Source organism: Triturus cristatus, chromosome 5_1 (assembly GCF_964204655.1).
Source record: "Triturus cristatus chromosome 5_1, aTriCri1.1, whole genome shotgun sequence".
NCBI lineage: Eukaryota > Metazoa > Chordata > Amphibia > Caudata > Salamandridae > Triturus > Triturus cristatus.
This window is the reverse complement of record NC_140587.1, coordinates 575933396-575959332: the sequence shown is the minus strand read 5'-3', so window position 1 is coordinate 575959332 and position 25937 is coordinate 575933396. Positions and strand designations below refer to the sequence as shown.

General features: G+C 51.7%; 1 protein-coding gene across 1 annotated transcript in view; it reads right to left on the bottom strand.

The window, feature by feature from the left end:
* The window catches only part of ARFGEF1 (ARF guanine nucleotide exchange factor 1), a 1069199-nt gene that overhangs the window by 745016 nt on the left and 298246 nt on the right, over nucleotides 1-25937 (bottom strand). The window contains exon 7 of the mRNA XM_085605493.1: nucleotides 17391-17504. Within this exon, the coding sequence (XP_085461619.1) occupies nucleotides 17391-17504 (114 nt within the window). The remainder of the gene's footprint in view (nucleotides 1-17390; nucleotides 17505-25937) is intronic.

Below are 25937 nucleotides of genomic sequence, written 5' to 3'. Positions count from 1 at the left end.
AAGACATTCTGCAGCGTAGACAAAGGGCAACCCCGAGGGCAGCCCTGAAAAGCTCCCTGACCCATGGAGATATGGGACCAGACCTCGCAGCAGCGAAGAGAGGTGGAGATGTAGGAAGAAGAGTACCCAAAGTAACCTGCATATACACATATATATACATCAGAAAAGAAGGTTGCCCCATTGAGGAGCCTCTCACGTCAGGATCACACACCAGACCGCAGGCGGCAGTGTAGACAGCATGCACCACGCGTTTCAAGAGCCATACGCGTTTCGAGCGATTAGGACGCTCTTGTTCACTGGCAAGCATAGGCAGGAAGCGGATCTGAGAAGAACAATGAATTTATTGAAATTAGAGAGTCCCGCCCCTGTGGGCGTGCCCATTAGCATGCTGGTCCTAGTAGTCCATATACTGCTAATTGAAGACTCCATCAGTTCTCTTGCCAAGTGGCCACAAATCCTGCCTATGTTAAAAGTCAAGTTCCCTGTTGGGTGAAATGCGCAGGATGCACCGCTGTCACTCACTGTCAAATATCACTGCGGACGAGGCTCCTGACGTCCCAAGAGCGCCAGTGGTTCCCTGCACTCGGGATCCGCCGGAGGCGTCGGGGCTCCTCGCGGCCGAGCGAGCCGCTATAACATCAGAAAAGAAGGTTGCCCCATTGAGGAGCCTCTCACGTCAGGATCACACACTAGACCGCAGGCGGCAGTGTAGACAGCATGCACCACGCGTTTCAAGAGCCATACGCGTTTCGAGCGATTAGGACGCTCTTGTTCACTGGCAAGCATAGGCAGGAAGCGGATCTGAGAAGAACAATGAATTTATTGAAATTAGAGAGTCCCGCCCCTGTGGGCGTGCCCATTAGCATGCTGGTCCTAGTAGTCCATATACTGCTAATTGAAGACTCCATCAGTTCTCTTGCCAAGTGGCCACAAATCCTGCCTATGTTAAAAGTCAAGTTCCCTGTTGGGTGAAATGCGCAGGATGCACCGCTGTCACTCACTGTCAAATATCACTGCGGACGAGGCTCCTGACGTCCCAAGAGCGCCAGTGGTTCCCTGCACTCGGGATATATATACATATATATATATATATATATTCATATACACAGCAAAGAAGGGTAAACGAGCCACGACCATGCAACATGGGTGGTATAGGAGCACACCTAGTGCATTAATGGCAGGTGGTATCCGCATTTTAAGCGTGAAAAACACCATGAAAATCTCCCAAGGAGCAGAATGACGCATATAAGCAATACGACCTATGACGTATAGATGATTGTGCCAAGTCACAACATTGAACACCGTACAACGGCAAGATAAGAGCACCAGGGGACGCATAGAGCCCAAAGGATCTCTAGGCCCACAGAGCTATATAATAGCACACATGTACACCACTTGGAGTATGGACACTGCAAACAACGGGGAACACCTCTTAGGGCAAACCACAGTCAGAGGCCAGACACAACCACCTGTGGAACACTGCCACATTAGGCTTATTGCCAGCTCAAAACGCATAAGGCATCAAAAGGATGCTAAATGAAAGGGTAACCACCCCAGAACATGCAAAAAGAAGACCTGGGAAATATAGGCTTTAGGCGGAGGGCGAAAACCGGCAAGGAGGGGCTAAACAGCCGATTCGGCGTGGGCATCAAACAATAAAACCCCATCAAAGGGTAGATCAACAAGTCGCTCCCAGATATTTTCCAGGAAGACGCTATCCTGCAACCAAGCATGGCGCCTTAGGGGAACCGAAACAGCCATAGCTCGGCCTAAGGAATCGGCAGTATCCAAGGCCGAGCAGATCGTGAATTCAGCAAGGTCATGGCCATCCCGGAGAAGATGAAGGAGGTCAAGACGAGCGCCTTCAGAGGTGGCCGAAAAAAGAGACTCTGCAGAGTCCCACAATGCTGAGGTAGCCCGAGCCAAGACACACACTATATTCAGTGAACACGAAGGGCAGCACTAGTGGAGGCGAAGATGTTACGACCCCACGACTCAAGCCATCTGGACTCCCTGGAGGGAGGAAGCATTAACTGAGACAAGGAAGGGAAGGTAGTTTGCAAAACAAACCCCCGCACGTCTGGGTGAACAAATAAGCAAACTGGATCATGTGGAGCTGGCCAGTGGCGGTGCAAGACAGAACGAGCCACCGGATCACCGTAAGCTGGCCGAGCCCAGTTGCCCAAAAGGGCGTCATAAAGAGAAGCTTCAAAGGGCAGAAGCGGCTCCACATTCCCCGACCTATGGTGAAGGACATCAAGCAGAGGGTCCACAGGCAAGGGGACCGAAGGGGGCTGCATGTTTAGAACACAAGTGGCTAAGGAGACTACTCTAAGAAACGCCACACCGGCCTCGGTAGCCCTCATCAGGAGGGGACAGCAACTCATCAGTAGGTGAGGGCTGTAAACTAAGTCTTCCAATACACTGAGGGTGCGACCAATGCCCAAAGTAAGGAAGCCCCATTGACGAATGGGGGTCCTGATGGGGCTCCTGAGGAGGCGGGGATCCTGTCGTGTCCACAAATTCTAGGGGGGCACAGGCAAGCACAGATCTGGCGTAGCCGGATGTGAAGGCGACGCCAAACTCTCCCCAGAAGCTTCCGGAGAAGCGTCAACAACCCAGTGCCGACGTGGCGGCAAAACGACTTCGGTCGGCGCTGACCCTGCCTCGTCTGGCGCCGACTCGGCTCCATACGGCGCCGATGCCACGTCTACCACGACAAGCTCCGCTTCCGAAGAAGGGGATGGCGCCGGAGGCGACTCAGCCTCTACCACAACAGGCTCTGACTCCGAAGTAAGAAGCGGAGTCAGAGCCGACCTCGGCTTCGGGCAGGCGGCTGCCTGTCCGGAAGGATAGGTGTGCTCGAAGCAAGGCTTTGAGCACCAGCAACCACCTGCAACAACCTGCGACGCCACAGGGAGCCCCACGGGACTATGTGGCACGGCAGGGGTGCTATCGGTCGTAGAGGGGGGCCCAGCCGGGCCGCAACCTGACGACACCACATCTACTTCGTCACTGGGGGGCAAAGGCTTATTTGTCGAGGACCCCGTAAGTAGCGGAGGCATCGAGACGGCCCAAGGACAGGAGCGGACCCAAGGTAGGCCTGCAGAGCCGCGGCATAGGCCTCCATTTGGGTCCGAGTCGTACCCGCACCCGGATAGGGCGGATAGGGGATGGGCGACTCCCGGGGGCGCATGTCCGGAGGGCTCCGGGAACTAGTGCCCCCGACAACAGACAGAAGTGAGGTCGAGGACCTCGGCGACATGCGCCGCGACTTACCCATAAGGGGGGAACGACGGCTCCGGGCCCCAGCGGGCGACCGACGCCGCAACTGGAAACCAAAGGGGCCTGCCTGGAGGAGGCCAGAGGACAAGACGACTCCAACCGGGACAGGTGAGCCGAAAGGAGCTTTATCCGGTGCTCCCGCCGGGACTTCGGCTTGAGGTGTTGGCAGGCGTTGCAATCAGTCGAGTCGTGGTGTTCGCCCAAACACCACATAGAGATAAGATGGGGGTCCGTCGCGGACATTTGCAGCGAACATGAGGTACAAGTTTTTTTTTTTTGATAATCAAATGTATTGGTTTTAACAACAGATCACAAGAAACAATTCTGGCAGTAAGACCATATACATGATTGAAAAGACCCAATGGCAAGAAGAAGGGGCAAAGCCCTGCAAAGTGTCCACAAGGAAAAGAACAACCCATGCATCCACTTACAATCATGACAAAAAAGGGGAACTGCACCCCTAAGGCCGCAGGTTGAACCATTTGCCCCATACCTTAACGAAAAGCTCAGAACAACCCCGAGCTTCAAATAGGGCTTCTGCTTGAGTACCGCACCAATCCACCCCCCTTCTCCACTTCCGCCTAGTTGGTGGCTTGGCCTGGGACCAGAGCATCGCAATGTCCCTTTTTGCCACCGCCAATGCAGTGCCCAGAAAGCGCTTATCGGCCCGGGAGCCATCCAGACCATCGAACACCCCCAAGATTAGGCACAGCGGGTCAAGAGGCACCTCCCATCCCAGGGTCTGCGTGAGTTCCAGTTCCACCCCCACCCCCACCCAAAAGGGCTCCAGGACTGGGCATTGCCAGATCATATGGTAGAAATCCGCCGGGGCCTGACCGCAACGTGTGCAGGATGGAGAGGGCCGCAAACGAGCCCTGTAGAGGCGCGCTGGGGTGAGGTATGCCGCATGGAGGTAGTAGAGTTGGATCAGACGCAGCTTGGAGGAGGTAGTCAGGGTCTTGGGAGCCATAAGGGCATCCCTCCAATCAGCGTCGTCTATGGGAACCAGCCACCCCTCCCACCGGGCGCGCAGCAAGGCTAGGGATGCGGGGCCATTGTTGACGAAGGAGCGGTAAATCCGTGATACTCCCCCTCTGCCCAGGTTCCCCATCATCACCTGGGCTTCGAGAGGGCTGAATTCCGGGAAGGAGGTGGGGGATGGAATGTGCAGTCTTAGGGCGTGCCTTAATTGCAGGTATTTATAAAATTGAGAGGAGTGGAGTGAGTACCTCTGCTGGAGATCCGCAAACGATCAAATGTGGTCCCCCACCCAAACATTTCCAAGGAGAGAAATCCCGAGGCGGTCCCAGCGGCTGAAGCCTTGAAGGGATGAAGTTTCTTTCTGCCAAGCGCCCGTCCACAAGGGCGTCTGCCTTGTAAGTGTCCCGCCCCAGCGTGTGTGAAGTAAGGCTGCCCGCGAAGCCATGAACACTGTTCGAGTGATGGAGGGGAAAGTATGCGGTATGGGGACCCCGTACAGGTAGGCTTGGAGCTGGGGAAAATCCATTTACCGAAGTTCTACCCGATATGCTGGGTCAGACCAGCCGCCCGCAAACCAGTAATGGATCACAAGGAGCCTCGTGGCCAGGTAGTATAGATGGAGATTAGTGACCTCCATACCCCCGTCGTATGAAGGTATATGATAATGTGCCAAAGAGAGTCGCGGCCGTCTGCGACCCACAAAAACCGGGAGAGAGTACTGTCTAACTCCCGGAACTAACTCCCTGGGAGATAGAGGGCGATGTTCTGCAAAATATACAAAAAACGGGGTAAGACCATCATTTTGTATAGAGCACTTCTGCCAAGGGGGTTGAGGGAAAGGGATTGCCATTTCCGGAGATCTGCCTTGGCTTTAGATACCAGAGGTGTAATATTTAGGGCCCATTCAAGTTCCGGAAGAAGAGCGACCCACACCCCCAAATATTTGAACGACTGCCTGCGCAGGGGAATGGACGTCTGCCAGTCGAAACAGTCTCAGGAAGGGTAGAGAGGAACCATTGTAGATTTCGCCGGGTTGAGCCGGAGCCCAGACACTCGTTCGAAGGCAGAAAGGGATGCCAGTTAACGTGGGCCCGAATTCACGGGGTCCGTCAGAAAAAGGAGGACATTGTCCGCGTATAAGGTAATCTTATCGATCTGGCAGGAGTCCCACGCCCAGCCACGGATACCGGAATCCTGACGGATAAGGGAGGCCAGCGGCTCCATTGCTAGCGCAAATAGGAGTGGCGAAAGCGGACAGCCCTGGCGGGTGCCCCTATGAATAGAAAAAGTCTCCGAAAGCACGCCATTAATCAGGACCCTCGCCCTGGGGCTGGAGTACAGCACCCGGACAAGGCGCCGGAATGGGAGCCCAAAACCCATCACCTTCAGCACGTCCCCCAGAAAGCTCCAATCGACCGTATCAAAGGCTTTTTCAAAGTCGATGAGCAGCAGGGCTAGATACGGGGTGAGCCGGTGACGGTGTGCCAGGGCGAGATGAAGTCGTCGTATGCAGTGCCTAGTACCCCAGGCCGGCATAAAGCCACACTGGTCTGGATGAACCAGATCATGCAGGTGAGGGCAGAGACTCTGGGCAACAGCCGTGGCAAAGATTTTTACCTCGGTGTTGATGAGGGAAATAGGGCGGTAATCCGCACATGCCAGAGAGGGTGGCTGTGTCTTCGGGAGGACCAAAATGGTGGCTACATCCGTCTTGGAGGGGAAGGACCCCGTGTCCACCACATGGTTGAACAAGTCCAGCAGAGGGGGAACTAGAGTGTCGCGGTAGGTGGTATAATATTCTTGAGGATAGCAGTCCGGCCCTGGCGTCTTACCTGGATGTAAGAGTGAAATAGCCCCTTGTATCTCCTCCGGAGTGAAGGGCAGATCTAATGTCTCCGCGACCGCCTGCATAAGGCGGGGCAGCCGAGTACCAGTCTCGGACAACAGGGCAGCGAGAGAGGCCCCGGGGGGTCGGGCCGCATAAAGAGCAGCGTAGTAGCCCGCGATCGTCCAAGAAGTGGCGTGGTGACGACCGGCCACATCACAGATCTCAGGGATGATGCGGCTGGCTGTGGGATAGGACACCAAATTATGGAGCAATTTACTGTTTTTATCGCCCCACCCGTAGACGCGTGCCACGGAAGACTGCCACAGCATTTGAGCTGAGTCCAGGGAGATCTGGCGAATCTCGTCTCGGATCAGTGCAAGTTGCCGAGCAGAAACTGCGCTGTCGGAGCCAGCCTGGGCCCCTTCCAGCTGGGCTGCGTGAGCCTCAAGCTGCACCAGCCGGCCGGTCCTCTCCGCACGTTTCGCATGGACCAGACCTCTAGCCACTCCACGTATAGTAGCCTTACCGGCCTCCCATAGCGTACCCGGCGAAGAGACCGAGCCTGCGTTAGTCGAGAAATAGTGCCCTATTTCTTGCCTGAGGGCCTCGACAAAATCTGTATCTTTCAAGAACCAGGCGTTCATCCGCCACATCGTGCGGGGGCTTACAGGAGAGTTCCCGAGACGGGGGAGTGATCTGAAATGCCTCGGGGAAGGATGGTAGCCCCGGCCATTAACTGGCAGTCGGTAGCTGGTAACAAAAATAAATCGATCCCGGAGTGGGTGTGATGGGAGGAGGTACAAGTTTTAAAGCCCGAAGGCATAGCACACTGCTCCAGACGCGAAGCGTCAAAAGGGGCCTGAAAACAGGCCAGAGGAACCGCTTACTCCGGATCCACGTTGCACGCGGAAAAGAAAGAAACTGACAACAGCGCGCCGGGAGGGACTTGTAAGACCTCACTGACGTCACGTACGGGGACGACGTCGGGCGGGGTCGTTAGGCCCCGTCCCCCGTCACGCAGAGGTGCTGCTGCACAGAATTTTCCGGATCCAGTCTGAAGCCTGGGGATTTTCTAAGTTTAGGAATCTGCGGCTAGATGTCTCTATCATACAGTTATTATGACCTTTAGATTTTAACTTCACTCTTCTGCATACACAAATGTTGCACTAGTGTTATACACTAGAGTGTTTGTTGGGAGTTTTCTGTTTATGTTCCCTGGAATACCTTTCATTTTGTAATTGTAAATCCTGTACGAACTCTACATTTCATTTGCTTGTCTCAATTCTCATTGAATTTCATGGAGTTTCTTACCACATCTAGCTACGGTGTAGTGACAACTTAGGCGTTGAACAATGCTCCTTTTCCTGTTCCATCTTCATTTATTTTTCTTTTTCAGATGTTTTTTATTACAATTTTTTTTTAGAAAATATGAACAATGCATGCAAAGGTTTCTTTAACAAATGTTTACTAACTGTGAATGTGCAAATAAAATGTTAAGAACATTTAAAACAAACACTTACATTGCCTTTTAATATTTTGCATGTTACCCAATTTTAAAATACACCTTTAAAAAAAAAACTCTATCTCAGCTAAAGTTTAAGACTAGAGTAATAAAAGTTCATTTAAATAAAAAATATTCCCGCATCATAACTTTAAGCTTTTCACAATATCTGTTTCATAGCTAATATACTTCTGGGATAAACACCTGCCATGTGAGTAGAGGGTGTGAGGTAGGGTATCCCAGATGATAATAGAAGCAATATAGCAATGTACAATCTGTCATATCCCTAGTACCATTAAGTGATTAGTATAGTAAATTCTACTCAACCAGTCCGAAATTCTTTTTGCTCAGCCACGTATCTGTAATTCTTTCATTTTTTTCAAAATATTTTAACTCTTTAACTGTTTCACTCTGCACTTCATCATGTTTTTCATCCTCATTAACATCAGTTGAAATGGTTTTTATATTTTACTGAATCAAACAAACTTTCTGTTTCAAAATGAAATTCACAGACCTCCATGTCATGTACCATTACCAGGCTCAGACATGTCCCAACACCCACATGCAAGTATCACATGCTGCCTGGCAGTACAGACAATCCATGGAAGGCAAGTGTGAGTTAATTACATAGCCAATAACCTTTCTATGACTTGGTCAGTACACCCCACTCCAGTGACACGGGTGTAGAAGGCCTGTTCACACTACCGATTACTACTGAAGACAGAACTGGTAGGCTGCCACCACCGTGCTTGTGTCACTTAACACCTGGTACCGTGCTTGTGTCACTTAACACCTGGTAAAGGCAGTAGCCTTTATCACTTTAAGAGTTGCGCTTGGTGAGCCCCTCCAACAAACATGACCGCATTACCATGAGACAGGCCTAGGTCATGTCTCACATGCACGATCTGTCTTCGCCTAAGACAAAAAATCTGTACCAAGGGTCCACTTATCCATCCAGCTAAGGCACTCATGACAGAGGTGCACATCTGTCACCATACTGGGGACTTTTCCGTCCATTCCGAATGATTTGGGATAAAGAGGGACGAAATCTTCTAGGACTGCAGGTTAGATTTCACCAATCATGTCACAAAGGGCGTGGGTGTAGCGCCTGAACTTGGAGTAACCGACCTCAAAGCAAAGCTGGCAGAGGGGAACATACACTTGCCAAAGATATCTACACATTTTGACTCCTTGTCAGGAGGAGTAATTGGTAAGGCATATTCGGGTTTACTCTACTGGTGGACGCTTATACCACCAAGCTTTCATGAGTTGGGTACAGAGTCAGGAAATTTGGATCACCTGGGTCTGGTCTATGGTGACCGGCAACTTATGGTTTAGCTCAACTTCCTCAAACGTGTGTCAGTGAGGTCTGCATTTAAAAAGTAAGAGAGGTTCAGGGGGTGCCTGGCGAAGCTCCAGGACCTCTACCAGTATAATAATTATGACCTCCATAGTGGGGAGTTGGAGGCAAGGACCTCAGCTGCCCTCCTAATCACAGAAACGAAAGATGTACTTTCGTCTGTTGCTGGGCTCTGTAGAGAAAGCAGCCCCTTATCAGATGAGGTGTCTAGATCAAGGGATGGGGAATGGATCACTCGTCCTGTGTAACCAGGGTCTTTGCTTATCTCGTGACCTTCAAAAAAACCCTCATATACGTACACAAGCGTAGGGCAGTATAGCTTGGTTCTCCGCCTCAGTGTGCTGTAGCAGCATTATCATTGGGTCTTCATTTTTATAAATATGCTGTGCCTCCACCTGGAGGTAAACCGACTGACTTCCCAGTAGTGTCCAGACATGAAAAACAAGAGGGCGTATCTGTGCTCAAGTGCTGTGAGTTAAAATTCCTTGCATCACTCAAAGGCTAGTATTTAATGGAAAAAATGTGTGATGTAGGAAGTTAAAACAAAGGTGGTGCGTGTGTGGATCAAGCTACTAATCCACCGCACTGGTGTTGGTCAACATGTTTCAGCCTCATGAGATTTCTAGAGGATTTCGTCAGGACCGGGTTGTGTGTAGGAGCGCCTTGTGGCCCCTTCTTAAGTGGTAAACTTACTACTCTTGTATAGGGAGGTCAGACCTGTTGTATCTGTACCTGTGGACAGGAAGAGAGATGTACAATGATATGTTTCCTTCATCGTTACCCATTCTTGCTATTATTATGTATAGCTAATGCTGGAACAATAATCTTATCTCAATATTCTTAGTTAGACTTGAGTTAGCAATGCGTCATTCTGCATTGTGTGTAAATACACGGAAATTAGACACGGTGAGATTTAAAAACGGTGCCTTAGGTGACCATAGGAATAACAGAAGAAAAAGTGCTTAGTTTCTATCTTATCCGATCAATAAGTGGCTTAAAGGATTGTGCACTCGTATTCTTATTGGCGCGCTCTGGTGTTTACAAGTGCTAGTTGTTTACGATCAATTATGTAATTCGTTAATTATTGATTACAAAGCGGCAAGATGATGTATATTGCAAGCTTTACATGTGGCTATGAAGCTGTTTTACATCCATTGCTGTGCCCGTTTGTACATTTTTTGTGACCAAAGGCGGCAATATGTAGAATGAAATAATTTACAAAAAAACTGCAACATGTACAAAGAAGCATGCGTGGCGTTTAGCTCTGTAAAGGGTAATGCGATCGTTATAAATAGTATAATCATTACCTCTTATATGTTGTAATGGGCTTCCTTGGGATGCCGTTGACCAAATAGAATCCAATTGCTCTGAAAATAATTAATGGTTAGTCACGTCTTACTTGCGGTATGATCTGGAAATGTCAGCGCTGTTCGTGGCCACTCACCGGTTTCACTAAGTCACTTGCTTGTTTGAGGGGAGGGAGTCAGATTTCTTTAGTATAGGTGTGACCTGCCCTACTTTAAGACAGTCCGGTATGAAGCCTTGTCTCAGAGAGGCGTTTACAATCTTCGACCATACGGGTATAATAGAGGTTTTGATCATTTAGAATAGGGAAGGAGGTAGGGGGTCACAGAAGTGATTGGAGGGGTTAATCGCTAGAAGAGTGTTGCAGATTTCAGAGGCATTGTTTTTGGGGGTTTCCGTCAGAGTACTAGAATGAGCCACGATCTGAGCGTAAAATTTAGTGTCCCGAGCAATAGGTTGTGAAAGGACCTTCTTGGATTGGATGACGAGTTCAATGGATTTTGTTTTTTCAAGGAAGAAATTGGCAAGCTGATCGCAGTTAGGAATAGCCGGATTATTTAGTTCCACAGATTTAGGCGTATTGCGCGCTTGTTGTTTGACTATTTCAAATAGTTTCTTGGGGCGGTTAATGGCTTGGTTCAACTTTCTTTTGAAAAAGTCTGCCTTAGCCTTTCGGATCTTCCTGTTGCATGCATTCCTCAGCATTCTAAGGTGATATAGGTGATCAGTGGAGGGTGCTGATTTCCATAGTCTCTCGGCTGATCTTAGCTTTCGCCGGTCAGAGTTCAGATTCTCGTTGAACCATGGTTTGGAGATTTTGGAGGAAATGTTTTTTTCTTGGAGGGGCACTGTAGAGTCAAGAATTTCAAGCATAGTGGAATTGTAAAAGACCGTGAGGTCATAGACGTCAACCATGCCTGTCTTGGGGGAGAGGTTTGGTTTACTAGGTCGGTGGGGTTAATATTTTTAATATTCCTTTCCCACTGTTTTGTTTTTGGGGGTTGGCCCCTTTTTGTAGCAACCTCAATATTGATGAAGAAGAGAATGCTGTAATGGTCCGTCCAATCACATGGGGTGATGAATTCTAGTGATACAGTGTTCGTGTTCGCTATGATGAGGTCTAATGTCTCTCCCTTGTTGTGGGTTGGACTGCCACTGAATTGAGAAAGATCCTGATCTGACAGAAAAGGTTTGAGACAGCTTACAACATGGTCGTTTGAGTTATTCCAGTGGAGATTGAAGTCGCCCAGGAAAATCTGTGGTACATGTGAGTTGTCGTTGAATGTAATGACTTCCATTAGCTCATCGATGAACGTCAGAGTGTCACCAGGGGGGTGGTAAATTATGTGAAGTTTGCTGGCGATGCGCTTGTCATGGGAGATGTTGATACAGAGATATTCACAGGAGGGTAGAGATGGGGTGTGCTTGATTGACTGTGATTGTGTTACGATAAACGCAGGCTAGTCTGCCGCCAGGGTTCACGTTTCTGTCCAGATGGATTATATCATGACTAGGAGGTACCAGTAGGTCTAGGATGGGAGAAAGCTATTTAGCCATGTTTCTGTGAGGACGATAATGTCTAGATCATTCTCAAGGATGAGGTCGTAGATGTTAGGACCATGTTTGCAAGCGGATCTGCAATTGATGAGTGCACACTTCATCTTGCTAGATGAATGGGATAGAGTAGTCTGCACTAAGTTCATATTAGTGAGATTTCTCTATTAATGGATCCGAAGTTGTGAGTGGGTTCTCTGAAGGGGTTGGTTTGTATGGATTGGATAACGCTACATCGGGGCTTACTGTTGACATTCGGACTGGCATAGGATAGGAGGAGGTGATCTAAGTGATTGTCAGATAGTTCAGTAGTTGCCCTCCTGGGAAGGGATGGGTCGTTGAGGGAGGGTATTTTACTCTGCCTAGTGTCCTCAACGTGTGATTTCTTGGCGATGTATCTTCTCGTTTGGTGACTAATACGGTTTAATGTGGCACTAGTGGCTCTGTGTGTGTTTAGAATTTCCTTGGTGATGCTTCATAGGTTTTGCAATTCGACCTTGAGATGGGATAGGCCAGTGGCTAGCTCATTAAAACATGCAATCCAATCAGAATTGGGATAATTAGTTGCGTGTATATGTGTGTGGTCTATTATAGGCGGAGGTCCGCAAAAAAGCATTGGTTGTGTGATCTCGCTATCTGGTTGGCTGGGGATATCCTTAATAGGGATCGATGGGGTTAGTTGATCATGGAGGATTGTTTGAAGGTCCGAATCATTGTGGGAGATGGCCTCGAGATTTGGCAGCATGATGGGGACTGACGCATGCGCTCGGGGTATGGACGTAGAGCGGGGAGTTTGGATGAGCGGAGTGAGTATCAAGGGAGTTGGGAGCCGATCAGATATCGTGGTAGGCGGTAGGACATGGGGAGGTTTGCATGCCATCTCAGTTGAAGGTGGGGGAAGGGGTATGTCGTGGGTGGAATTGGTGTAGGGGGATTCTCCCTTGGACATCAATGGTTTGTCTGCAATGGGGTGGCCGGTAGCTAAGAGTATCCCTGACTCTCCTGTGCCAGGGGACCCCGGTGTGGTTGAGACCGATGTGACAGGGGGGTAGGAGTCAATGGGTGTGTGGGAAGAATTTGTTTCAGTAGCATTCGTTGTGAGATTTGGTGGTAGAGTTGGGGTGTCAACAGAGTAGTCGTGATGAGTAGTGACGGGGAGTGTGATTATCTTGCTGTTCACTGCATTCTTGAGGGTAGGGAAGATCTTGTCTATGGTAGCAAGATTGGAATTGGAGGCTTGTATAAGGATATTTCCATTGTTGTATATGGAAATGGTGGCATTCACAGAGCAAAGGTCCGAGGCAGTTACCGTCAATTTAAGGGCATGCAGGTTTTTTTTTACATTGGAGATTCAGAGCATGGAATGGAAGATGGTTCTCCACTGAGGACGTTTCTTTGTGTGGAAGATGAGATCGCTCGTTATTATGCCTTTGCTGATGCAGAAGTATGGATCTGAAATAAGAGTCTCAAGGTGAGTTTTCATTAGCCTGTCCTTGGAACTTCTTTGCTGCATTTTTGGAGAGATTGGGAGGATAGGTAATGGTGAAGGCATGGTGGCCATAAGGTTCTAGGTTTTTATCCATTTTATTCCGGGGTTCGGTCAGCTGCTCTCCAAACACTCTCTCTACAGTACACAACAATCACTTCTCGTCTCTTTACTCAACTGGGTACAGTCTTTATCCCCGCTAGCCTTACCCCAATCCTTTTTATAGAATACTTATGTATGGTTACAACTACAGGTAATTATTCCCCCCTATCTCCCTACTGAGGTATCCTTGAAATGTGAATCCATTTTTTTTTTTTTTTGTAGGTGCTGTCCACCCACGTTGCTCCCAGCAAACGCTGAGCCTCCTGCGATAAGCTGCCGACTCTCCAGCGATGCCTGAAATCCGCCAGGCCACCAGAGGCATTCTACCCTGCTGGAGGAGGGGGTGAGGGAGACCTTGCGGATCCCTCAGAAGAAAAGGATCGCATGGTAGAAGGATAGGAGAATCCTAAGAAAGTCCCAGAAGAACTGGAAGCCACACTTGCGACCTCCAATAAATAGTGATCAAAACCACCTTCATTTCATGTCTGCGAATATGAGTTGTGAGCCTCATGATCATAGCGAACGGGGGAAAAGCATAACCTGTGTCCCCAGACCAGTCTTGGAGGAACGCGTCTGTCGCCGTCGCCAGAGGGTCCAGCTTCCAACTGTAGAACCTCAGAAGCTGGTGATCCAACCTGGACGCAAAGAGGTCGACTGAGAACGGGCCCCACGTATCGTTCAACCGCTGGAAAACCCGCGGATGAAGCTGCCACAAGCTCATGTCCAGCCAACTTCTGGAGCACCTGTCCGCCACCACGTTGGATGCTCCCAGAAGGTATTCCACCGTCACCGATATGTCGTGGGAGAGACAAAAGGTCCACAGATCCTTGGCCAGAGCCACCAACGCCTTGGACTTCGGACCCCCAAGGTGGTTGATATAACGCACCGCTGATACATTGTCCATTTTCAGAAGGATATTGCAGGATATCCTGTCCTTGGTCCAGCACCGAAATGCGAAGGAACCCGCCATAAATTCCAGACAATTGATGTGCAGTTGACCTTCTGAAGCAGACCACTTTCCTCCGGTAGAGGCGTCCTCGCACCGAACCCCCAGCCTGATTTGCTGGCGTCAGACTCTATCACGAGATCCGGATCGCAACCAAAAATGGCCCTGCCATTCCAGACCTCCATGTGGTCGAGCCTCCATTTCATGACGAACCTCCTCTGTGAGGGCCACCTGATACGCATACCGCAGGCCGTTGCGAAAATGAGAGGCTTTGAGCCACTGGAGGGCCCTGTAATGAAGTGGCCCGAGGAAGATCGCTTGGATCGACGAGGACAAGAGGCCCACCAGACGTGCTCTTTGCCTCAGCGAGGTAGAAGAGCGAGCGAGAGTGCGCCTGATTTCCCTGCGAATCTTGACAATCGTCCGGGGAGGAAGGCTCAGTGTGTGGGCCACCGAGTCGATGGTAAACCCCAGGAAGGTAAACTGCCTGGATGGAGTCAGAAGGGATTTCTTGTCGTTGATGACAAACCCCAGGCTTTGTAGAAGATCCGTAGTTTCCTTGAGACGTGTGACGAGACGTAAGGCCACATACCGGTTGTCGTCATCAAAGGTAGAGAACAACTCTTCTCCATCCCCACCACCATCATCTTCATATGGCTGGCTCTGGTTCAGGTCTGTGCCAAAAAGCTGGTGTACAGTCTATGTTGCACGGTTATGAGGAAGCGGAATTGTGTCAAAGTCTGATTGGTTTGGTATTGATTGCAGCACACCAGGATCTGGACATGGTCTCACTATAGATGATGCCTCTGCGGAGTCGGATACCACAATGGGCTGTGGTTCCTCCTCCTGTGCTGGTGGCGTTAGTGCTGGCACAGACATCAGAGAAAATGGCACCTTTTTCGAAACCAAGCCTGAAGCTGGAACTGCCGTCAGAAAAGAACACAAAGCAAGTTCAAGGGGCACAGATGGCACTGAAGGGAAACCCGCCAACAACAACACAAATGGAGGTTCCTACATATCCTTGGGGCCCAAAAATACATCATAGGGATCTGGAAGAGTGTCAAAGATAAGCAGCACGACCTCTTGAAATGCTTTGATCTGCTGCAACGTAGCAGTTGGACCCAGGAACTCGAGATGCATCGGGACCAAGAATGGAATTGGCTCCTCAGTTGGAATGGTATTGAGGTTTCAAGGCACAAGTTCACCCTTGTGCCTTCTCTTCAGAGTAAGAGTAGTGGGAAGGGACAGAGTTCCAATTTGACTTCTAATGTTTCTTTTTGACTCACCGGAAAACTTCAACCGGCAAAAAGATCTGCGTTTGTGCTTCTCCACACCAAGCACTCTTAAACTACTGCCTACCAGTATGGGTGACATGTGACTCCTACACTTTCACTCCTTTGGCTTATGGGCAAAAAAACATTGTCGCACACGGCGCAGCCAGCACTAAAAGCTTTCGAAGCACCTGCTGCAGCGTTTCTTTCCGCCGGCAATTACCAGGCCTCAAAGAAATGTGTAGGAAACTTGTGTGATGAATTACCATCCTGGAAAGAGATCCGTGTTTTTTATAGTTGAGGTTGTGACCTCGGTGAAGTTAGTGCAGAGGGTTAATATGCCTGCCGCAAAGAACATGTACGAAGTCGATTACAGAGTGCATAGGATGGAAACAGATCTGCAGATTAATGCTTTCAAAAGAGACATCCGTTGGTGACTTGCAATTTATAACTTAAAGTCCTAATATAGAATAGTGAACTATTAACTTTCAGCCCAGAACTGCATAAACACACCGAAAAATATACATTACAAAATTAATTAATGTTGCAAAGAGGGTACATTTGGCGAAAAGATCAGTGTTTTGTATAGTTGACGTTGGGACCTCGGTGAAGTTAGTGCAGAGGGTTAATATGCCTGCTGCAAAGAACATGTACGAAGTCGATTACAGAGTGCATAGGATGGGAACAGATCTGCATATTAATGCTTTCAAAAGAGACATCCGTTGGTGACTTGCAATTTATAACTTAAAGTCCTAATATAGAATAGTGAGCTATTAACTTTCAGCCCATAACTGCGTAAACACACCGACAAATATACATTACACAATTGATTAATGTTGCAAAGAGTTTACATTTGGCGAAAAAACGATTCTTATTATTAAAGGAAGCTCCCAACTTTGCTGTTTCTTTTTCGATACAACTTACCGATTCGCAAGGAACGTAGGGCTCACGTCTGGCCAGCTGCAAAAGTGAGGGGGAAATGGCAGGAGGCACGCTGGCTGACACCTTTTATATCCCACCCATACATTTTTACAAGGGTGACGGTAAATTAGTACATTACGTATGGTTTGAAATGTACGTATTTTGTGGGAATAAATACACATCCAAAAAAAATGGAAAAAAAGGGGAATAGAAATAAAAGAATTGCCGTCAGGGTTAAGGGGAGGGGGCGCAGGGGGGCAGGGACACGATAATATCGCTTGACAAGTTTTCCTTTAGCATTATTATTGTACAGCATTCAATGGTTTACTGATTTTCATAAAGCAAAAATATTCTAATGTTTCTCTGTCAGCCGGAGCCCTTAGGTTTGATGTGGAACGGGGGTAGGTGGGACAAGTGGATTTTACAGGACATGTAGATCTCAGTGGCATTTTGTCCCTTGGACAACTAGATTATTTGGAAAATTCCACACCCCTGCATGTATTCAAATCTCAGTTTTTGTCACCAATGCCCATCATTCATCCTAAACAGCCCTTGGACCAACCCTCAGCTAAAGGCTGTTCACCTGTAGGCTGTGATAGCAACAATGTTTAACTCACATAATTTGAGAACGGGTGTATGCAGCCAAGTATTATTTTGCAAGGAAGGAGGGTGTGGTATCTTCTATTTCTACTGTGGTTGTTATGTATGACATTCTTGTGTTCTTTATACTGTGGTTGCTAGATTAACAGAGGGCTTTTGAATGAAAAGAACAGGGTCTGTCTTGGACAAGCATTACAGGGTATGATACATATATATAGTAAACATAACACTAATAATCACTGGACTGTACCTCCAACAACAGTGTTCACCATATCCTGTATAATGCTCTGTACAATTTCCTGTGCATTTTCTTCACTTTCATTGATTTCCCCATCACATAATTCTACACCAGAATGAGAGAGACCTTAAGAAAAAAAGAAACAATTATTAGATTAACAAAAACAAAGACAAACTACCAGAAGCATAAATTCCTGCCATACATCCATTAGGGACCTAACCTTGGCTACTCCAGCATACATCATGCTTCTCTCTACTAATCTAACTCCATAAACTGAGCTGCGTCAGTGGTATTAAAACTTCCATTAGAGGCGCTAGGTGGCGCTTGACCGGCATGGCCGCCTTTCACTAAGGCTCCCGGCATCGGTCCCCGCAAATCCGGCTGACTCCTCTCCTGGACTGCCCTGGCCGGCTCCCTCGGAGTGCGGGGGTCCGCGAAGCTGCCCTGCCGCCCTGCACCGAATCTTGGGGCGCTGCGGGCTCTGGGAGCCTCCCTAGCCGTCGCGGAACCAGACCGACGGCGTGAAGTGGCGGCTGTGGAACCGCGGCGCGGCCACGCTGAGAAATTTAGCCCGCGGCGCCCACGAGGGGTGCAGGCCTGAAACTGCTGGACTGAGGGACGCGGTGGCCGCGGGGCTGCCGCGGGTGCTGCTGGCACTGGCCCGGTGCTGCCCTGCTTCACTGACGCCGTCCGGAGCCCCGGGGGTGCTGGATCGGACCCCCCTGCGTGACGCAGAGCGGCGAATCAGGCGGTGAGTGGGGCTGGCCGAGACCGCTTCATCGGGGCAACTGTGGGGTTGGCTGCGGGCCGTGTGTCGGCGGCCGGGGGGCCCGGGCCCCTGGCTCCCCCCCCTTTCTCCCTCCCCTCTCCTCCTGGTTGCGGCGCGGAACCGGCTCCATCGACCCCAGACCGGCTGCGGACTCCGGGTGCGGGGGGGCCCTCGCTGATTCGGACCGCATACCGGCGGCCGGGGGGGGTGTACGTGCTGTCCCCCCCCCCCCCTCTTCCCCCCCCCCTCCATCGCTTGGACTCCCGGCTGCGGACCCTGACGAGTGACACCTTGCCCCTCCTGGGGACTGAGGGGAGACCCGGCTAACTGTTCCCTTGGAGACCTGGGCTGCGCCGGAGGTTGCGGCCCTGCGACGGCCGGCTGGGGGGCCCCCGAGCGGCGGCCGGGGGCCTGGAACTGAAGACCTACATTGCTGGACCCCGCTTTGCTGAGATGCCCGGCGGGGCTTGACCGCTGAGGCTGGTGCTACCCAGCCGTTCCCGGCCGGTGGTCCTCCCGGACGGGCCTCCTGTTGGTCCCGCGGCGGCCCGGCGGCCCGCTGCCGTCCCGCAGGTGTATCACCGGCTAGTTGCCCTCCTTCGCTGACGGACGGCCCAGAAATGGGTAAGGACAGAGCCGCCAAGCCGGCGTCCGGGGCCACCCAAACCAGGATGGACAAATTCACAACCTCCGACAAGGGGCCCGGCCCCACGGGCGAACAGGCCCCGGCCCCTGCTGCAGACCTGGCTGCCATCCTGCAGGCCATCAACTCGTCCCGCGCCTCGCTCGAGGGCATGGTGGGTGAGGTCAAAGTGGACGTCGCTCTTCTCCGGCAAGATCTGAGGAACGCCACCGCCCGCATTTCGGAAGCCGAGTCCCGGATATCCACGGCCGAGGACAACATCCGCCATCTGCAAGACCAGGTTCGGGAGCTGACCACCCACTCTAAGGAGTTGCACCGCCGGGTCGAAGATGCAGAAAACCGCGCTCGACGCAGCAACCTGCGCTTAGTGGGTTTCCCGGAGGGAGTTGAATCGGGCCGGGCGGACGACTTCATGGAGCGCTGGTTCCGATCCTGGATGCCGGCGGACAGCCTGTCGGCTTCGTTCGTGGTGGAGAGAGCCCACCGCTCCCTGGCCCCCAGGCCCCCAGGGGCTCCACCCCGGCCGTTCATCCTCAAGCTCTTGAACTTCCGTGACCGAGATGCCATTCTCCGTGAAGCCCGGCGCATGGATGCCCTCCACTATCAGAACCACAAAATCATGGTCTTCCCGGACTACACCCGCGAAGTCCAGGAGCTGCGCCGCTCCTACACTGAAGTGAAACAAAAGCTGTGCTCCCTGGGACTCCAATACCAGCTCCAATTCCCGGCCCGCCTCCGGGTCGTCTTCCAGCAAAAGACTCTCTTCTTCGATACACCGCGGGCGGCCTGGACCTGGTTGGCGGAGGAGCACCCCTTGCAGCGCTCTGGGCGCGGATCGCCTCTGGGTCCACGGGGGAGACGGGGGAGACCCCGGACATCGAAGACCCGTCGGCGGCATCGGACATTGCCCCGGGAGCGCACAACGGGGGAGGCGATCACCACGCGCTCTGGGGGCCGGCCAAGCCAGAGATCGAGAACCTCATCGGCCTCCTCAGCCGCACACACCAGTCCCGTGGCGGATGGGCAGCGGGCCGCGTCACCTCGGCTTACAGGCCCTGCAACCCACCCGGTCGAGTTGGTGGACACTTCGGACCTCTCTCGCAGCCCTACCATTTGACTTTCTTTGCTTACCTTTGGGGTGGGGGGGGGTGGGAGATGCCTGGGCGGGGGTGGAGCGTCCCGTTGTCAGTGTTGCTCTAGGCCAGGGCAGGTAAATCAGGCTCGACTTTTGATGTATCAGGGGTCCACTAGCGCTCAAGCCCAAGCGTTTTAGTTTGGTGGTTCTTCCATTTGGTTCGGGCGACAGATGCTTCCGTTTTTGAAGTATAGGGCGGGGGGTGGGGGGTTGGGGTTGGTTTGGGGTTGCTTCTTCCTCGTTGGGGAGATTTTGTTGGTGGGGGGTGACTCCCTCTTATCTGTTGTGCTAAGGTATCATGTACTGTCTATCCCGCTCTCTCACCCGACGCTCCGCTGTCCTTCCTCTCTGGGAACCTACTCAGACGCGCCTCCACTGGCCCATTCTTCTGTCCTTGACTATGGCTGACCCACCTGTCCCTAGGGCCGCCATGCGCATACTTTCCTGGAATGTCAATGGCCTCCTGGATCGTTTCAAACGCATGGCGGTCCTCAAATATGCACAACGGGCAGAGATCGATGTACTCCTCCTCCAGGAGACTCACTTGTTGGGTAACAACTGCCCCTTCCTTGGCCGTTACGGTTATGACAGGGTATGGCACTCAGGATTTGCTCGTGGATCCCGGGGGGTGGCCATATTGCTTCGCAAGTCCTTTCCCTTTGTCCTGACTCGGGTGCTTTTGGACCCCCAGGGTATGCTACTGGTAGTGTGTGGCACTCTGGAGGGCCGACCCCTTACCCTGATGTCCCTCTACGCGGCGCCGTCCCTCCTGCCGTCGGCCCTTTCCCACGCAGCGGATATCCTCCCGACACTTCCGGCAGGTGCCCTGATACTCGGCGGGGACTTTAACGCTGTCTACTCGCCCCACATGGACTCGACGGGTCCGGTCTCTTTGCCCCGCGTCGCCCGCGCAAAACAACTCTCCTCTTGGGCGGAATCCCAGGGTCTCTGCGATGTCTGGAGGATCTGGCACCCGCAGACGCGCCAATACACCCACACGTCGGCGGCCCATCACTCCCACGCCCGGATCGACCTCATCTTCGTGCCCTCTACCGACTGCGCGGGGGTGCGGGACGCACGCATTCTTCCGAGGGGCCTTTCGGACCACTCGCCGGTGCTCCTCGCTCTCGGTCCCCCCCCCCTCTCCGCCCGTCCGATATGGCGTCTGAACGCTTGGTTCCTTCACGACAAGGCTTTTCGGAGGGCGGTCGGGGGCGAGATAGCCGACTACTACTCTCATAATGAGGGCTCTGTCGTCTCCCCCGCCGTCCTCTGGGAGGCCGGCAAGGCGACTGTGCGGGGCGCCGCTAAAGGGCACCTGCAACGTCAACGACGGGCTCAATCCCAGAAGCTCGCGGACTGTGAGGCCCAAGCCTTAGAACTGGAGCGTAGTCTGGGAAACTTAGACGATGCCACACGGTCTCGCCGCTTGGCCTTCCTGCGGGAAGAGATTCGCCTGCACTCCCTGGAAGCGGCGAAGATCCTATGGCGCTCCTCGGTGGCCCGGGTGTACGGTTGGGGAGACAAAAACGGCACTCTTCTCCACCGCCTGGCGACCTATCCCCGGGCGGGCAGGATCATTCCAGCCATCGCGGACCCTGCAGGTGGCGTCCACACGGTCTCAGTGGCAATAGCCCAGGCATTCGCTGACTACTACTCCCGGCTGTACCGTCTCCGACCGTCCACGCTCTCCCTGACTGAGTTACTGGGAACAAACGGGGCGACACTAGCGCGGCTGCAGCCTGAGATTTCTGAGACCCTGGATTCGCCGATAGAGCTGCAGGAGATTGAGGAGGCGATCGGCCGCCTGGCACCCGGGAAGACCCCGGGACCCGACGGGTTCCCCCAGGAATATTACGCTCACTACCGTGAGACATTGGCCCCGAGGCTTCGGGACCTCTTTGCGGCCGTGGTGGAGACGGGCTCGTTCCGGCCCGAAACGGATACAGCAACCATAGTTGCCCTCCCCAAGACACAGCCTCCCTCGCGGTCCTGTTCCGACTACCGGCCGATATCCCTTATTAACACGGAACTCAAAATCTATGCCACGGTCCTGGCACAGCGGTTACGCCCATCGCTCGCCTCCCTGGTCCATCCGGACCAATGTGGCTTTATGCCGGAGCGGGGGACCAGACACTGTCTACGGCGCCTCCACCTCGCGATGGCGCACCGCGGCCGCCTTTCCCCCTATCTGGCCCTCCTCTTGGTCGACTTTGAAAAGGCCTTTGATTCCGTGGGATGGGCGTACTTGGGTGAGGTCCTGGAGCGTATGGGCTTCGGTCCCCGGTTCCGAGCTATGGTAATGGTACTCTATGCGCACCCGCGGGCCCGTGTGTTGGTCAATGGGGCACTTTCTCGCCCGTTTCCCATAGGCCGGGGGACGCGCCAGGGTTGTCCACTCTCGCCCCTCCTTTTCGCTCTGGCGATGGAACCCCTGGCGGTGCTGATTCGCGCGGATCCCGTTCTTCGAGGATGGGAATGGCCAGATGTAGCCCCCGACAAGATCGCCCTACACGCGGACGACGTCCTCCTCTATCTCTCGGACCCAGCGACCTCGGGACCCCGGGTCCGTCGGATCCTCCATCGATTTGGCCAAGCGTCGGGTCTTCACCTGAACCCCAAAAAATCCGTCCTAGTCCCGCTACACCCGTCGCGGGAATGTTTCGACTGGCAGTCGGACATTCCCCTCCGGAGACTCTCCTTTAAATACCTGGGGATTTGGGTCACCCTCCTTCCGGAACTCTGCTGGGCCCTTAATGTGGCTCCGGTAGTCAACAAAACCAGGTCAGACATGCTCCGGTGGCAGTCCCTCCCATTGAATCCGCTAGGGAGAGTCGCTCTATACAAGATGATGATCCTCCCCAAATTTCTTTACATACTACAAAATACTCCATGCCCTTTTCCGCGCCCGTGGTTCCGAGACCTGGATAAAATGGTGACCAAATTCCTTTGGGGCGGCGGTAGGCCTCGGCTGGCCTTGGATCGATGCAGGGTCCCCTCCTATGATGGCGGCCTGAGCATGACCAATCTATATCTTTATTATCTGGCCACCCAGTTACTGGTGATCCATGACTGGTTCTCGGGAGGCTGGGGCGACCCGGCTTATCGTCTCGAGGTGCAAGGCCTTGGGTTCTCCTCCATCCAAAACATGCTCTATGGCACAACGGTCCCCCTATCACTCCCCGACGTCGTGCGGGCTCCCTTCCTCGCGTGGCGCGCGGCACTGCGGCACACTAGATGGTCGGGGACGTCCACACAACTCACCCCGCTTTGGCACGGGACCTGGCTGCGGGAGGTGGTGGGATTGGCGGGCTTTCGGCAGTGGGATCTTCTTGGTATCTCCTGTCTGGGCGATTTATGGCGTGGGAGCCGCATGTGTTCCTTCCAAGAGCTTCAGACCCGCTTCTCGCTGCGGCCCTCCCAATTCTACCGCTATCTTCAACTGCGCCACGCGGTCCGGGCTCACGTCCCTCTAGACTCCAGACTGCCTCCCCATAGCCCACCTGAAGCTCAGGTGATGCTGGGGTATCTGGGAAAGGGGGGTATATCCCGCATTTACAAATCCCTGATTAACAATTCCCCGGTGGACTGGAGCGGGCTCAAACAGCGATGGGAGGCCTGGGTGGGACCCCTGGATGAGGCGGACTGGAGGGACGCCCTTATGGGCCCTCGGTCACTTACCACCTCCGCTAGGCTGCGGCTCATCCAAATTTACTACCTCCACACCGCCTATCTGACTCCGGACCGCCTATACCGGGCGGGCCTCCGTGTGGACGCCTCCTGCACCCGTTGTGGGGTGGCTCCGGCAGATTTTTTCCACATGGTGTGGTCTTGTTCCCGTCTAGACGATTACTGGGCAGCGATTGAAACTGAGCTAGCGGAGGTCTTGGGTTGGGAGGTTCCCCATGAGCCTAGAATGGCCCTGCTGGGCATCATGGACGGGATCGACGGGTCCCGTAACGAAAAGTACTTCCTCACCACTGCCCTTATGGTGGCTAAGAGAGACATAGCGGCAGTATGGTCACAACCGGACCCGCCCAGAGTGGCTACCTGGAGTAGAGGGGTGGATTGGTGTGCGGCCCAGGAGCGGTCGTTGTGTGCTGCGCGGGGCTGCCCCAAAAAATTCCGCAAGATATGGGGGAAAGGGCTGGGGGGCTTGATTTGAAAGGTGGGGGCGCAGGGGGTGGGGACGGAGGATGGGGGAGGGTCTTTGCAATGGTTTATTGATGCTTATCCGAATGCAGTTACTGATGCCTTGTTCAATGCACTGCTGTATCTCATTCTTGATACTGTTCTTTATGCCGCAAAACACAATAAAAATTTGTTTATCAAAAAAAAAAAAAAACTTCCATTAGCTGGGGCAGAGTTCCTTCATTCTCATCCTTGGCTGATTTCATGAAAGTATGCCTCACTGTGAGACAACTATAGTCTTGCACACACTCCAGCGGGCCCGAGCCATGACCCAATCACAGATGGACAATTCACGCAGCTGGTTGACTGAAATTTGCTGGGGATCTACATTTTATTTCTGCTCCTATTTTCCTGGATTTAACGTTTTAAAAATGTATTAATCTGTTGATGTTGTACACATTTCACAGGCTCAATGTACCTTTTGAAGATTTCAACATATCTGCTTTTTCTCCTTTTTTTCTGCATGCTTCCCAAATGTTTTGTAAACATTTTCGAACAGGGAAGGTAGTGTAGATTTGCAAGAAGTAATTTACGTTGACTGAAGACCTCATTCATACTACTTGGAGTTGTGGGCTAACTGTCCCTTTTTGGAGGGTGTTCTCCTTTCTCAGAGCGAGGTGTTGGGTTGGAAGCTATCTGCAGATTCTAAAATGACTATTCTACACATGTAGACTTGGACGCCAACAGCTATAAAATGGCACTGCTATAGATTGGCCTCCTCATTCTCAAAAGAGACACTATTAAACTTTGAAAGGAGCTGGGCTCTCTATCGTTGGAGGGTTGGAGGAGGGAAGTAAACCATTGCATGAGCTTAGAAATACTCATTTATCTGGCTCGTGGATGCCTGCAGAAACACCGTAAAATCTGGAACGACTGGTATCAATATTGGGGAATTCAATTGGATTTTATTGGGCCTAAGCGCTGGTCTGTGCACACTGAAGTAATGGCTTACATAACTGAGAATTATCAGTCATACAGGAAGCTAAGATTATGACTGTACTGAAAAATATAAAATGTTTTATATAAAAAATAAGTAATTTACATACAGAAGAAAATCTTTTAATTATTAGTCATTTGTGGACTTCAGCCCGTCAGCATCCTCAAGAAACTCTGTCAGAGAATAATGCGCAATGTGAAGAATGCCTCCAGAACATTTTGCAAACAATATATAGTAACAGATATTGAACTAAGAGACTACAATGCTGGATAAATATGTCATTAGAACATTATTCCAGAGGTTGGAGAATACTAAATCTAGAAGGAATATGTTAGCTACCCTGTAAACATCTGTTAGAGGCATGTAGCGCTGTAGATTCACCTGCTTGTAGATTCATATGCTCTGCATACTCCTGCCATCTAGTGTTGGGTTTGGAAGTGTGCAACTTGCTTTTCTTCAATTGAAAGAAGTTTTTAAATTCACAAGGTGTAGTGACTCCTCCTATGACTGCTAATGCACAAGGGAATCGACTCCATTGTTAGATTGTTTTCCGCACGGCGGGTGAGGATGAAGATAGAGCTTAGAAAGAAAAAAAAGAAGATGACAGTGCACATGAGAAAGAAAGAAAACACATCTGCAACAACCTGAGGCATCCAGGGGTGAAGGTGGGCTCATGTGAATCCGCACTACATGCCACAAACAGATAGGGTAAGTAACATATTCCATTCGTGGCATGTGTGGCTCTAAATACACAACCTCTACATAGACTGTAAAGCAGTTCTCCCGTAAGTGGTGAGTTGCCAGAGGATGTTGCAGAGGACTGAAAAAGGGGCACCTAAGACAGCCTGGCCTACTTTCACTTGCTTGTTAGCAAGATAAGACAT